The sequence below is a fragment of the Pantherophis guttatus genome, chromosome 3, assembly GCF_059756535.1.
Source record: "Pantherophis guttatus breed Tessera chromosome 3, ASM5975653v1, whole genome shotgun sequence".
Classification (NCBI taxonomy): domain Eukaryota; kingdom Metazoa; phylum Chordata; class Lepidosauria; order Squamata; family Colubridae; genus Pantherophis; species Pantherophis guttatus.
This window is the reverse complement of record NC_142065.1, coordinates 173997797-174013821: the sequence shown is the minus strand read 5'-3', so window position 1 is coordinate 174013821 and position 16025 is coordinate 173997797. Positions and strand designations below refer to the sequence as shown.

The 16025-nt window shown below is 38.0% G+C and overlaps 1 protein-coding gene across 2 annotated transcripts; it reads right to left on the bottom strand.

Moving 5' to 3' along the window:
- On the bottom strand, window positions 1–11827 carry RGS20 (regulator of G protein signaling 20). 2 transcript variants are annotated; one of them, XM_034429773.3, is made up of 5 exons: window positions 11556–11827; window positions 7404–7552; window positions 2862–2945; window positions 1281–1515; window positions 1–248 (listed from the first exon to the last, which is right to left on the bottom strand). In XM_034429773.3, the coding sequence occupies exons 2-5, from the start codon at window positions 7547–7549 to the stop codon at window positions 60–62; spliced, it is 654 nt and encodes a 217-aa protein (XP_034285664.1). In that variant the 5' UTR covers window positions 7550–7552; window positions 11556–11827; the 3' UTR covers window positions 1–59. The 2 variants fall into 2 exon arrangements, with proteins under 2 accessions (XP_034285664.1, XP_060537960.1); XM_060681977.1 differs by lacking the exons at window positions 7404–7552; window positions 11556–11827 and having other exon boundaries at window positions 2862–3280.
- Window positions 11828–16025: the final 4198 nt, after the last annotated feature.

Here is a 16025-nt window from a genome sequence, read left to right as displayed (position 1 = left end):
TGGTGGGCCAAACTTTTATTTGTGTAAAAAGGTAGTTAGATGCAAAATAAATTTAAATTCTACGATTCAGCAGTTGCTTGAAAATGTGACATAACTAATTCTTTGTAAATAGCAGAGTTCACAAATCGAGGATAGGAATCTCTGAGCATCAACATATAAACTTGGAATTGTGCTTCATCAAAAGTATGTATCGATGGTTCCATTATGTTCCGGTTAATAATTCCTCTTGCTCTGGAGTCCAGACTGACCTGTTAATAAATGAATTTATTAAAGTGTTCAATAATATCTTTCCTCAATTCTGTTGCTAACAATGGAAACAATTTTATAGTTTCGCAATGGGTCTGAAAATTGTGTAGACATTTTTTTTATAACTGGAGGACATTCTATTACCACTAAAACATTTGACAATGTTCTACTTTCATCTAGTCTTTATTTTAAAATCCACAGCTTTTGTTTTTCCTTGAAGAAAGACAAACACAAATTTTCTTCAAATGGTTAGTATTTGAAGGATATCCAGAATGGATTTAATACAGATATGGATATGTTGGAATCCATCATACTAAGACATCTAAATCTCCATCAGGGATTAAAACAATTTTCCATCACAAATCAAATATTACATTCAAAGAGCTTTCACAAGTGCAGTCCCTTGTCTTCATGAAGTACACACACTTGTTTTAAAAACTTTGTATTCAAGGACAAGAATTGTATGTTAAAAATCTATTGTATGAATTTACAAAGTGGTAATTGATTACTGGAATATCACAAATATCTTATCAATACCCGAAAAGTATTCTAAGGCATTGTATAATTGCAACAAGGTTAGATTTTAATAAATCTGTGTATATATCAATGTACTATATAGCTGGACTTCATTAGCAATTGGGAAAGAATGAAAAAATTAAATCTTTTGAAACATCCTATGAGATTGAGCCATGTTAGTCTTCTAGAAAGATAAGTTAAAATTTTATAACTGTCCCCTACTTATGCACTTATCCTTATCATCCTCAGTGGTATGCTTACAGATAATTTCTATTAGAAAAAATATATTCTAAGTTTTAACCCAAGAAGACCACCTCTTCAAATCACCTCACAAGAATAAATGTTTAAATGTTATAAAATAAATCACTTTAAAACTATCAAATTTTAAAAATCTTTAAAATCTTGTAACAGTCTTAATCTTTAAAATACTCCATCTAAACAAGAACAGCTTGGAACAGTTCATTGTATTTCTTTGGCTGACTCATTTAAAATCAAGGGTATTGCGAAATGTAACAAACCTCTCTTGGAGAAAGAATAGAAACATAATCTTCATATATTCGCCTGACTTTTTCATCAATTACATTCTTGTTAGATTCCTGTTTTAAGTCCTCACAGGCCAGCCAGAAAAGCATGTTTTCTTCACTGTATTCTGACCGAAGGAATTCTCTGAAAGCATTTCGACCTGAAGGTGTTGCCATCAGTTTGTCAAAGGAATGCCTCCAAGCACTTGCTTCTTCCAAAGATGGTGTTGAGCTATAAATGAAATAAATGAATGAAAAATAATAAATACTGTTACAATGGTATGGGAAGAAAAGGTGGAATTTAGGAGGTTTTATGCATTGATAAAACTGAAATTCGAAGCAATTTAGTTAAAAAATGAACAAAGGTGGTGAATGGTACCTTATCAGTGGTGGGATTGAAAAATTTAACAACCAGTTCGCTGTCCAGTTGCTGGATGAGTGTGGCCATGGAGGCATGACCTACTCAGCCTCCTGCACCACGATGGGGGGGGCATTTTCACCCTCCCGAGGCTCCGGAGGCTTTCCTCGAGCCTCCAGGAGGGCGAAAAGGGCCTTCCCCGGACACTGGAGGCCCTCTGGAGGCTGGAAATGGGCCGTTTCTGGACTTCCGGTATTTCCAGTAGGCTCATTTTTCACCCTCCGGAGCTCCAGAGGCTTTCTTCGAGCCTCCTGTAGGGCGAAAATGGCCTCCCCTGACTCTGGAGATTGGAAATGGGCCCATTTCTGGACTTCTAGTACTTCCGGTAGGCCCGTTTTTCGCCATCCGAGGCTCCAGAGGTTTTTCTCGAGCCTCCAGGAGGGCAAAAACGGTCTCCCCAGGGCTCCAGAAGTCCTCTGGAGGCTGGAAACAGGCCCATTTCCAGACTTCCTGTTGGCCCATTTTTCACCTCCCAGAGCCTCCGTGTGGTCCCTGCACTTACCTTGCATCCAAAACGGGCCGCGTGGAGACTCTGGGGAGGGGAGGGGTGGGCTGGATCAACCAGTCCTTTGAACAACCTGTTCAGCGAACCAGATTAAAATTAACATCTGGTTCACCCAAACCAGTCCGAACTGGCTGAATCCCAACCCTGCTTATTATGTTATTAATACCCTATCAATAAAATACTCTATCAGTATTTTGTCTATCTGTTATCTTATTGTAGTATGTTTATTATTGAACTGACCAGTACAATTATCTACAATATGTTTACTCAGTATAACCAGTACTTTCATGGTTTTTCTTATATGTTATCCTGTAGCTGTAGTATTAAGGAACAAAAGCAACACAGTCTGATTTTGTTTTTCATGTTTTCATAAAGTGTTAAAATGGAAAAACAAATTGTTGTATTAATTTTTCATATATTTTCATAGTACATTTTAACTAGATTCAGTTTACAGGTGAATGTGTTGCATGATAGTGATCTCATGATAACCAAAATATGCTAAACTGGTATGAGAATGGTAATAACTTTATCCAATGTGATATCGTCTAAATATGTAGAACTACAATTTCCATCATTCCCAGTATACATGATCTTGCTATCTAAGAAATACCAGTGCTTTAAATGCAGTACAATGACTTTACCAGTTAATCCTTACCCTTGTTCACAATATGGAATCATTTCTGATGCAATTTCATGTGCTGCTGCCCTTGTACTTTCATCTTGATTCCTAACAGCAAGACTGTAATAAAACAGAGTTTGGTGAAACTGAAATAAACAATTTGCTGAGATTTTAAATTTACCACTAGGCTTGATACCTAAAAATAGGTTACAATCTAATTCCCCCAGTATAAGATTTCCATTAAGATACCATGCAATTTCTTCTAAACTTGATGTGTTGAATGATGGCATCTCATTTTTAATCTCTTAGAAAAATATTGGTTCATTTAATATATTGGCTGTCTGTGCTTTAGTTTAAAAATATGGGACAGAAGAGAAAATATTTTTAGCAAATGTGATTTCTTCTAGAAAATCTAGTATGAAAGACTGCAAGAATAGTAAAATGTTACACCGAGAGATTTATCTGACAACAAATTAGCACTTTAATGTTCAGATGTCCAATCACTCAAGGTTATTTATGTACATTCCCTTATTGTTATTTGTTCGTATGTCAAGAACGTCCCTTTTTAATAATTTTATCAGACTGCTTCATATGTTTCCTAGTTTGAACTGAGGTAAATCTACAGAGAAACTTTTGCATTGGAGGGAACTGCTCTACCATGCCTTGAAAGAAATATTATGTTTGATTTAGAATTGGATAAATTTCATATACTCTGTGGTAAGTGTTACCCAATTACAGTCTTGGCTGCCTATTTCTTCATATTTTGCAATACCAGGTCATGTACTGTAAATACACAGTATCTTTATAGTCTTAACTTTTCTCTACAATACATTTTTTTTTGCAGTCTGACTCCTTGTTCTCAAAATTCAGGATAAAAGGAATTGTAATGTCAAAAATCTCTAACTGGACTATTTTACTTTTAAAAAATGGGGGAAAATCTGATTATGATGGGAGTAAATCTTAATAAGGGGTGCAATGGCTCAGCAGTTAAAGACGCTGAGCTTGTCAGCTGGAAAGCTGACAGCCTGGGTTCAAGATCTAAGCACCACGCAACATAGTGAGCTGCTGTTCCTGCCTCAGCTCCTGCCCACCCAACAGTTCGAAAGCATGCAAATGTGAGTAGATTAATAAGTACCACTTCGGTGGGAAGGTAACAGTGTTCCATGCATCTATGGTATATATCCATGCTGGCCACATAAGCCCAGAAAATCTTCAGAGAACGCTGGCTCGGAGATGAGCACTGTACCCATGACTGGACAGGGAGACCTTTACCTTTAATGATCTTAATATATTTTAGTTTTTCAAAGTTGTAATGGATTTAAGTCAAGAAAACAGCATATTATGCTGGACATGTCTTTCACTGTTGATCCACTCAGTGAGAGATTCATTTCTCTTTTTCTTTAAAAATATAATTTAATTACAAAATTCAAACTTCAGTCCTGCTGTAACTGAAACTCTAATGGATAATTATACTCTTAATGGTTGTATAAAGGTTGTTTTCCTATAATATAACCTGATGGATATCATCTGAGATACTCTTGAATCCATCCACAGATACAGGTTAATGGAATAAAAAATGTAGAAACATTTCCTCAAGAATTTAAAAGACCACAAAAATCAAAAAAATAAATAAATACCTAAATTGAAAAGTTAGTCCACCAGTCAAGGAAGGGCTGTTATGGAGAAGAAGAAGAAAAGAAAAAAGAAAATAAGAAAGCACCAAGAGCAGGGCAGATAATAGACTTTGGAGCAATTATTGGAGTGGTTGGCCAAGTTAAAAAAAAAAAGAAGCAAAACAGTTTTATGAGATGGCACAGATAATCTGGAGAAGTAATAATGAGATAGGTTGTCTCAGTAGTCAAGAAAATGACTAGAAATGTCTAGACAGCAGGCTAGATTAATTGTAGAATACATTTTGGGTCACTTCAACAGTGAGATGGGCAGCATATAAATTTAATAAATAGTAAATAATTTAATGGAAGACTTTCCCCCAAGATCTGAGGTGGGAGTTAAGCTCTTTTGCGGGGATCTACATATGTTCTCTACCTACCTGGTGAATGTGTTTTGGAATGGTAAATGAGAACATAAACATCATTAGATGTTACCTCCTCCTTGTTTGCTTTTGTTTTGAGTGTAGTTATCTGTATTAGGTTTTTCAAACACTATTATTTGCCAGATTTATATTTCTCTTTCTATTCAAGAGGGCAAAGCAGCATAGACAGCATTTCCTCTTACATTTTTTCTCCAAGAACAGCATAAGGCGAATAGGTGGGGGTAAAAGCAGGGGTGAAATGCTGCCGGTTCGGACCAGCTCGGGCGAGTAGGTAGCGATGGTGCCGGGCAGTTCGGAGAACCGGTAGCAAAAATCCCTGCCCCCGCCCCCATGCCCAGCTGAGCCACGCGATCATCAGAGCCTTTTTTTCCTTTTAAATGGCTCTGATGAGCCAAGCTTTGACGATCCCAGCTGAGTTGCCTGCTAATCAGGCAACTCAGCTTGGATCGCCAGAGCCATATAAAAGAAAAAAACTTTTTTTCTTTTAAATGGCTCTGACGATCCAAGCTCTGACGACCCCAGATGAGATGCCTGCTAATCGGTAGCAAAAATCCCTCCCTCTCCCTCCCTCAGCTTGCTTACTTTAGCTGCTGGTCGCAACACCTTACTGTAATCCCTGCACTCCATTGCATCAGCAAGCAACTGAATCTCCCTGCCTGCAATCAAGCAGGCAGGGAGTTGTGGACTTCAACTCCCAGAATTCCTCAGCCAGCAAAGCAAAGCTGGCTGAGGAATTCTGGGAGTTGAAGTCTACAAGTCTTAAAGTTGCCAAGGTTGGAGACCCCTGTTCTATTGAGTAAGTTTTTTTCCCCTTTGGAGCTTTAAAAAAATAGTTAATTGGGGTTTTTTTTAGTTGTTCTTTTTTTAGACCTAGCCATTTAAAGTTTAAGGAGTTTTAAATTTAGCTGCTTTTATATAAAAATAAAATAAAATAATATTTGTGCAACTTTCTGAGATTTAGGGTGTTTCTGTAGTGTTTCACTCTAACTACACAAACACACAAAATCTCACAAATCTGTATGTGGAATTTTGTGTGTGTAAAGTGTGAAAGTTGGTTTTTTGGGCTTTTGTGGCTGTGAGGTTCCTGCTTGTTGCAGGGGCCATTTTGGGTCTAGCACAGCTGCTTTTACATTGTGGGTGAGCCGGTTGTGTTGTGTTGTGTTTTGTAGGTTAAAAAAGGGCAAAGAAGTGACATTGACTTGGCCACGCCCACCAAGCCACACCCTACCAGTCACCTTACCACCAAGCCCCGCCCACTAATTAAGCCATGCCCACAGAACTGGTAGCAAAAAAATTTAGATTTCACCCCTGCTTTAGATGAAAGAAATGTAGTGGTGCAGTGGTTAGAATGCAGTATTGCAGGCTAATTTTGCTGAGTGCCAGCAGGATGAATTCAGCAACATGACCTGTTTGATTTATTTCACAACAATAAGGAAGTAGTTTGCCACGGTCATTTGGGGGGTATTTTCTCAACTTCCCTGTCTAGCTACAGCACTGTATTTCCTTGACATTTTTCACCCAAGTGAAAACTGCTTGGCTTTCAAGCCCAGATAAGGCCAGCTGCCACCAGAGCAAGCTGCAAACGTATCAGAATCTTAAATTTGTTCTGCTGAAAAGAGACTGTTTTGGCTCTGGTTTGTTGAAGAATTATGAGTGCATTTATAAAATTATTTGTGCATAAATAGTTTTACAGTACTACCTTTTTTATGCCTCACAGCTGCATTTAGTAAATATTTTCAAAATACTAATTTCAAGTTGAAGCTATTTCCGTTATCTACCAGCAGTTTTGCAGAGACAATAATCTAATTTTCTTTCTTTCAAGAGTGCTGATTAAAATTACATTTTTCTTAGCTTGTCTTTTATCTACTATGGATCAAATGTTTCAAGATCTTCTGAATTGCTTCGGTACTGAAAAACTATCATTCATGATATAACAGCTACATAAGGCCATCTATGAAATGCGTGGTGGCGCAGCGGTTAGAATGCAATATTGCAGACTAATTCTGATGACTGCCAACTAACCTAACCCTATACACATTGCATATACATTTATATTTATCCCAATAATTGGAGGGATGAAAGGCTAGGCTTTCTAATCTCTCACTTCCTGAGTTCAGTAGCCTATCGTGCTTAAATAAAATAAAGTAAAAACAAAGCGGAGCACTAAGCAATGCAATTCACATTTTATGAATAATCTGATTTAACCCTGAATCAGATTATTGGTCCATTTGGCTATTTAAATCACTTCCAACTTTATAGATCTAGAGTGTATTTGTCAATGAAATTATCCTGTTTGGAAAATTAAATGGGAAACACGTAATGTATGAATAGCATCAATCTTGCATCTTTGTGCAACTCCGCAAACAGCATGATTTTGTTTTCATCTCCACACAGCTGTTGCCTAGTTTATGCTAGGTATCTTCCTTTCCTGCTTATCTGATTACCCAAGGGACCTATGTCTATGTTCCTATGGAAACTAGCTGTCATTTCCCTCTGGCTGAATTGAGTATATTTTAAAGACATACCAGGAGCAACTGCAACAACAGCACCAGCAGAAGCAGCAGGGATTGGAGCCTTGAGTCTCTATCCCAGACTGGGCAAGTAGAGAGCTTGGTATCCCCTGAGATGCAGAGGTCTGCCTTTTGCGCATTTCCACCTGCTCTGATCCCATGAGCTGCAAAATGGAATATTAGGAAATAGGTTAAACATGCAAGAAAAAGCTGTATGCTGGGTTGCTGATAGCTGCCATACTGCAAGGGCAACCAATGGTTTTTCTAATTGCTGTTCAAAATGCAAACAGAACTATGTCTTAAGAAATGGAACACTATAGGCTTCCTCGGGTCCCTGACAGCTGCTTTGTTGTTCAGCAAAAATCTTGTGAATGAGACAGAAACAGGGCTTGTTGAATCTGAAAAGCATATTTTCAGGATTGACAAGAAGATTAATCTAATCATCATTTCCAAAAGTTCTTTGGCTTGCATAACAAATGAAAGCTATAATAAAGCAGATGGTATATTGTTACATACTGCTTTATTCCAGCTTACTTTTGTTCCTAAATTATACCAAAACTGATCTTGCATTCCTACTTAAGAAAGACAGGTTCAAAATACTATACTTCATTTCAAAAATACAAAACCTATTGAATGTTTTAAGGATCCATGTTATTGTTTTTCTGTTTTAGAATGCTTTTTTTGCCCCTCCCCTCCCCTGTGCCTTTTCACCTCCTTGAAATATATTGAAAAAGGAGGTATCATGTAAATTTAATTTAATTTAATTTAATTAATCATATGTCTATGCCGCCCAACTTCCAAATGTCCTGGCTTTTTTTGCAGAAATAAACAGATAACACTTTCTGCCACTTGTAACTTGTTTTCTGACTAGGAAAAAACCTGTTAAGGAGGGAAAAACAAAAATAGCTACACATAATCCTTCTATTCTACAGCACCAGGAGCCATACATCTGATAGCACCTAACAGCAAAGACGGTATCTTTTATATGGCCAAACAGCAATAAGAATTGTAACAGACATCAGAAACCCCAAAATGGGTTATCCACTTTGGCTGAAATAATGTATATTAGCTTTAGAATTCTCACCATCTCGCTATCATGTTCATTTGTACATTCATTCCTACTAAGTTGCAATATTTTCACTATGGAGCAAAATACAGCTGTCTGCAATGTCCATCTGACAATTTATAATGTGCAAATAAATTACAAGATAATGTCCAAAACAAAATCAAGCTACCTCATAACATACTATGTTGTATTATTATCTTTTTTGTTGCTTAAGTTCCCCAATATTGACTGGTCAAATTATTGAGTCTTAAGGTTCTTTGCTTTGAATTTAATATATAACAAAGAAAAAGATCTTGATATTAAAAGGCAGGAGGAAATCAATATGCAACTTTAACCTTTTTGCAAGTTTCTGGTGACAGAGTATTAGGAGGAGTCTAGTGGCACTTTTTCCAACTAACACGTTTTATTAAAAAAGCATAGCTCAGAAAAGGTGCTTTCAGATTTGTGATTTTTTGTCAATATAGCCCAACTCAATTATGTGACAGTATACCGAATGTTGAGTAGAGAATGGGAAGTCTTTTTATTTCATTGTGCCCTGTGCGCTATTGATAAGAAAGACAAAGTCTGAATAGTAGACATTATAATACCTCGAGACAGCAGAAGAGAAAGAACTCGAGAAAATTAAAAAATATAAAGACTGCAAATAGTGTTTGCCACAACTGTGGCAAAGTAAGCAAAGACAGTGCCAATAGTAATAGGCTCCTTGGGTACAGTTCCAAAACTTCTGAGACACAATTTAAACACCATCAGCATTGACAAAATCACTTTACTTGGAACAGTTTACATCCTGCAACAATACCATTAATATTATTAAAAAATAATGTCTGGCTATCCCAGGTCCTTGGAAAGGATTCAATAAGTGGACAGATGTGCTAAATACAGTCTAAAATGTGGCTGATGGCAACCAACTACAATAATGATAAAACAATGTCACAAACTGGCCATTATGGTCCCAATAGTTATTGATACACTGGGTGCCATACCAAAAAATCTTGGTCAGCCCTTAGAAAATCTGAGCATTAACAAAATTTCCATTTGTCAGTTACAAGATGGCCTCCTGCTTGGATCCGCACATATTAGACTGATATGTTATAACACTGTGGGTTCTTGGGAAGAACTTGATATGTACAAAGGCCAACACCTGCTAAAGAATTGGAAACTGTAATTTCACATTATCCTGTATACAATTCCTATTTTTATTTTTCTTTGTATTTAATACATTGATAAAACAATAAAAGTCATGAGATTAAAAAAAAACAATAGCTAATCTAGTCACAAATGTGTTTATGTATTATATGCATGTATATATTGACTTTTTAAAGCACACACTGTTTTAAGTTTAAGTATTTCTGAGACTTCTTATTTTTTAAAAAACTTTTTTCCTGCCTCTTGAGATCAAAAGGATCATCCTCAAAGGACCTTAGAAAATAATTTTCCCAAATACTCATTTTCCCAAATCCAAATAATCCTTCTCCCCTAAACCCTAACCCTAACCCTATGTACAACATTAAAACAGCACCAGCACTGAACATTAGAACTATTCAATTACTATAAACAGTCTAAAATCTTCTAAGCGTTTATGAGATATTTAAAAAGAACCTTTCTGAACTGTAATTTCATCCAGACATTACTATCACTTATCCATCCGACAGAGCCACTCTTTCCTAATGTCTTTGCCTACAATAGCCATCATCTCAGCCAGCTTGCAAAGAAGAAGTATGCTGATTTAGTTAAAGAAGAAATGCTCCATCTCTTCAAGAAGAGGGTAGTAGGTCCTAAATTTGGGGATTTATGAGATCAACCAGCCAGGTCCCTCTTTTTATTTTGGCAAGTTATGCATATGTTGATGGGCTGATCCTATCTATCTGAACAAAATATTTATTGTTCTATTTTATTATCCTTCGCTGAAGCTATTTTCAAAATTATTTTAGGCTTTTAGGCCGGCAATAGAAACCTTGCTAACTTTTTGAATTACCGTACTTGTAGCGTCCTTCCTGCTCTTCTCGCTAGTTCGAAATTGCGCCCTCTGGCGTTAAACTGAGAAAGATTTGGCTGATTGAAGGCGTGTGTTTACTTTTTTGCCTCTTTAAAAATAATGTTCCCTATTTAAAAAAAAAATGAAGGATTACTGTAATTTCCATCAATGAAAAACGAATCAATGTATACCGAGATTCAGCGGGAACAGAACTCACTGACGAGCAGAAATCAAGACTTCTCTTAGTTTTGAAAGCAAAATTTCTTATAGAGCTAAGCACCCGGATTCTTCTCTGATGGGGTGTTTGCTAAACCAGGGGTCTCGAACCTTGGCAACTTTAAAACTTGTGGACTTCAACTCCCAGAGTTCCTCAGCCAGCAAAGCAAGCAAAGCTGGCTGAGGAACTCTGGGAGTTGAAGTCCACAAGTCTTAAAGTTGCCAAGGTTCGAGACCCCCGTGCTAGATCGAATCTATTGCAGCAAGTGTTTTTTTTGTGTGTGTGTGTTTGTGTTTTGTTGTTTTGTTGTTGTTTTTTTGCTTGGAAGTCAAGAACAAGCACAACACGTTCTCATCCACCCATCAACCTTCTTCGGATTACGTACAAATACAGGTGTCCCCCACCCCCGTTCGTTTTATACAATTCTTTTCCAACCCATGTTCGCTCTTCCTCAGTTCCGAATCAATCATATGAAACTTTTTGATGCGGACCTTGCCTGGCATTTTTCCCCCCAGATTAACGTCCTCTTGGAGTTGGCAATGCCGACTGCAAAACTCCCCTCTCCCACTTTGCCCCCTTCAGGTTCCCTAAGAAAACCAGAACAATCGCAAAAGTCAGCCTGACAAAACTGTCGCCCCTACTTTCCCCAGCTTTCTAAGGAGAGAGACCTTCTGACTGAACCTGCTGTTCTTTCTTCCCGCGTGGCTTCTCGCGTCCAGTGGATCTCTTTCTGAGTCTCATCAAGACCTGTGGCATCTGAATCTAGGAGTGGAAGCCTTTGCATTCCTAGCTGGAAAACTCAGACTCGTACGTTGTATCCCAGCGTATTTGCACGCCAAGAGCAAAGGGGTGAAGGCCATTCCGACAGGTTTCCGCAACCTGTTCGACGAGGGTGCTTGAAGTACTTACAGCTTTCCCTTCGATCTCCGAAGCCAGGTGGAAATCCTTGCCTTGCTCACCTCGGCTGGCACTATCACTTGCACACCCGCGATAGATTTATTCCCAGGTTCTTCCCGCTCAAAACCCCTCCCCCGGTTTTTTCCCCTCCCAATGACCAAACTTCTCGAGTCCTTTCCCGTATTCCGTATTTTTGCTGCCCGAAAGGGAAAAGGTTGGCTAGAAACGTGGCGAACTGAAGGTTTTGGGAACCCGAGAGACCGCCCTTTACGGAGGAAGCGTCACTTGCTGCCTTTCCGAGGTTCAGCACCTCGGACAGTTCGCGAAAAGTCGCTCAATTGAACCGGCGGTTAGCTCGCTCTCCTCCCCCCCCCTCCACCCTCCAATGCCCGGTGCCGTGAATCACTTTGGCTGGTGGAAACACCCCGCAGGCATGTGAGTGTATAAATGCTAGCTGGGTTAGTTGACATGTGAAGCAATAAACATCTGCTACAACACAGAGGGGGAAAACAAGCCTAAAGAGAGGGCCGGGAGACGGAGCGACGCAGTTTCCTGCTTAGGTCTCCCTCTGGGAAAATTAGTAGAGGAATAAACAAGAGTGTTTGTCGGAAGAAAAAAAAAGACAGAGTGGCCTTCACTAACCCGATGCCCTCCCAGTGTGCTGAGCTACCACCCCTTTGCTTTCAGGCAAGGCCTGGCCGATGGTATTGGTAGTCCAAAACATCCGGGTGGCGCTGGATAGGTCTGATAGAGGTCCACCGTCCTCTAACAACTAGGTCTCCTTCAGTTGCAACGGGGAAGCTGGTTAAAGAAGCAATTTGTGTCATTCCGAGGACCTCTTTCCTTCCTGAACTTCAGCGCTGAAAGAAAGAATGGCACTGCCTCAGACTTAAAAGAGTTTATGTGGGAAGGAGAAAATTGGCTTTTCCACCGGATCAATCGAGTCGGATCAATCGAGGATGGAAGTGCCTAAAGGAAATGCTTTCCTTGGATTTCCCAGCGGGGAAGCGGTGGGCTATAGAGCTTCTTGATGACTTCTGTCTCTTCCTTTTCTCTTTCTGGAGAAGGCATGGTGCAACTTCCTCTCCCAGACACTGAAATTGATCAGATACAGAAATAACCTTGGCCTCACTTCCTTCTGCTTCTCAGGAGCTCAATTCAGGATCTCCTAGTTACCTGGAAAACAGAGAGCCTTCACATTCAGCAGATGTGAGTCAGACTGCTATCTTGATTGCAGAATTCGGAGAGAGCCCCCAGCCATTCCTGGTTCTCTCCCCTACCACAAATCCTATTAAACTGTTGAAAGTGAGAGCTTCCTAAATTCAGAAATAGAGTTTTCTAGTTCAAATGGGACTAATTTTTAAATGCTGTTTCCTTATAACAATAGCTTGGCATCAAAAGAAATGATAGAAACTCTAAGAATGTGAAGAATGCCCCTCCTAAAAGTCAAATGAGAAAAGCCCTGCTGGGCTAGGCCCAGCCAGCCAGCCAGCATTTCATTTCACTTGCTAGTTCATTGGTTGCATCTAGCAAGTCCACATTTCAGAGACCAACACAACCCTCCTCCCACAATGTTGCTTCCATGCATCTCCTATGTAAAATGGACTGCAACTATTTTCATATTATATTCCAGCCTGCAATTAGAATACAGGTTGATAATCTCCATCAACACCCAAAGTCAGGAATGATTTTGCCCAGTTTAAATCCAGCCAATTGCACCTGTAAATGATATTGTTAATTCTGATCACATGGCACTTTATTATACTACATGGATAATTAATTATTCCATTTACTCTGAGAATAATTATAAAGAGTTGTGGAAAAGATATCCTGGTTACTAATTTCTTTTGGGCCACAATTCAAAGGGTTGTTTAAAGATCTATAGAATTTAGGTCTCAGATATCCTAGGAATTGCCTCTTCCCACACTGATTCCCACAATCTTAAGTAATATTGAAATCCTTCTCTATGTCCCAATGTTGCAGAAACAAAATTGGTGGATACAATGATCTCAGCTAAATTGTAGAACCTACTTAGGAGGCCAGGCTGCTGCCCTATCTAATGATCTTTCACCAGCTGATTAAAACTTCTTAATGAAGACAGCATTTATTCTACAGGGAATTATATTGGCGATAATATATAATCTACTTTTACTGGAGTATTTTTCCATTTTGTTTCTGTTTTCAACACTTATTAAAAATGTGTTTTAATTCTTAGCTGCTCTGAATGAAAGTTAGACACCTGTTCTATAAATAAATAAGGATGGACTCAAATGTAAATACATGACCGCCAGTATCCTTCACATGCAGTGAGTCAACCAGTTTATTATAATTATGTTTGAATGAATTGCATTATAAGGAACTGCTGATATCCTTGCCTAAAACTGGGTCACATTCAAGGTTCTCTGTAAGCAGAGATATCTAAGGCTAAGATTTCTTCTCCATTTCACAACCTCAAGATGGTCATCAGGTGTCTATTACTGCAACCTTATGCTTATGTAAGAAGGATTTTTGTCAAATAAAACAACACATATTTTATTACCTTTTTTTAAAAAAAATAAACTGGTAATGATAATGTGATTGCCTGCCACTATATCCATTGTTTGTCAAAAAGAAATAAAATGGGAAAGTGGTGCCTCTACTTCATCTACAGAAATTTCTCTGTAGAATTAGTACTTACTTGTTTGGGTTGTTTGCAGAAAGCCTTGTTTAGTCTAGTACCACTGCTACATTTAGAGCATCTCAGGAGCTCTGAGGAGATGTGATTATGTAATGCCAATTCTTCTAAGAGATCTCCTCATAAGCTCTCATAAGAAGAGCCAGAGACACCACTTCTACCCTAAGCTGAACGCTTGTTTGAAAGGCTGAATTATTCAAGGAAAGGGCATCAGGCACAGCTGGAAAGAATGGCTGATAGGAGAAGGAAAAGAGAGGCGTTGGGAAAAAGAAATGGACTGGAGAATTTGGAGATTTGGATGAAAACTTGAAGGAAGGGAAGCAGGGAAAGAAAAAGCGAGAAACAAAATAAATAATACTTTGCAAGTTTGCTCTAAGCATCCGGGATTCAAGTCAGAAGCAGTTGATCTAAGTACTGGATTAACATATAGAAGACATTGTATGTCTTGATTCTCTTTGAGAATCCTCTTTTACTTAGAAGAAGATAGCTGGATTATGCAGCAAATTGTTTTTGATGGAGCAGGAGCTAGGTGGAAATGCCATTTTTGCTATTTCCAGCTACATGCTATTTTTAATCATAGGGTAACATCAATATTATATAACTCTATATTTTTCTATAAAAATATTTATCTTAGGCCATTGATAACTATTTCTATTTCCAATGACCTGCTGAAAAGAGCAAATGAAAATAATTCAAAGAGAGTAAATGAAATCTAAATATGTTGATTCTTAAGAAAAACTTAAATTTTGATGAGCTAAATAATGCTAGAGCATTAATGCCAAAATATAATTGATTGCTATTAGCAGAATTAGGGCTTCTGTTATGGAACAATATAGAATGTATAAGTAAGATTTCTGGAATGTTGGATTCCAGGATTGAAATGCAAAATAAACATAAACAGTGTTTATAAGAGACCCTGTCAATGAACTCAACTACCATAATTAAACTTCAGGGAGTTCAGTCAGTCCCATAGAGGGTTTAACTAATTTAATAATTTTTTAAAATCCCTGCAAGTACACTGAGAATGTACGTAAAAATAAGCAAAAATGATATCTCCAACATTGGCAGCTGTCCACTGCAAAGTTTAGTTTAGATTATTTTTGCTCTTGCAAGGAAGAAAAAGAAAGAAAGAAAACATGAAGGAAGAAAGGGAATGAGAAAGGGAAGAAGAAAGGAAGGAAGGAAGGAAAGAAGGAAGGAAGGAAGGTAGGAAGGAAGGGTTTTCTAGTTCATTGTATTGTTTCATGCCGTGGCAGTGCATGGAAGTGAGTAAATTGTATCAAGGAGAGGATTGCTGGATCAAGAATACTGTGCAAGCATGGGCTACATATCTCTTGAAAACTACAGTAAAAACAAAATAACAAGCTCAATTAGTACACTTTAGACTGTTTAGATGTAGCCATTTGGGAATATATTTTGTTGATAAAATTCTTCCTCGCTATTCTGACTTTTCATAGCCCTTGTAGCAATAGGAAATGGATGCTACTTTTTAAGATATTGTAGATATTGTCCTTCTGACTTATTCTTGCTGAAGAAATTGGCAATCTACGTGGAGTGACAGATATGAATGATAAAATTATATTAACAAAATTATTATTGTTAACGGAATATTAATAGTGGCACTTCTAATACCAGCCTTACTGTCAATGTGGAGGAAATTACTGGAAACCAGGAGTATTTATAAGATTTATAGAACAGATTAAACAATGTGACTATACATGACTACAGTTCAGTTTATTGCTCTGAAATTATAGTCCAATGTACATATAAGTCAGCATTTAGAAACATTTAAAATTCAGACCTTTCTT

Excerpts from the sequence above, each read along its gene's own strand:
- RGS20 (XM_060681977.1), bottom strand. The coding sequence starts at position 3,115 with ATGCCATCATTCAACACATCAAGTTTAGAAGAAATTGCATGGTATCTT. Across the intron at positions 1,516-2,861 it reads ATTCCATATTGTGAACAAGG|CTCAACACCATCTTTGGAAG; the intron begins GTAAGGATTAAC and ends TTTCATTTATAG. Across the intron at positions 249-1,280 it reads CTATTCTTTCTCCAAGAGAG|GTCAGTCTGGACTCCAGAGC; the intron begins GTTTGTTACATT and ends ATTTATTAACAG.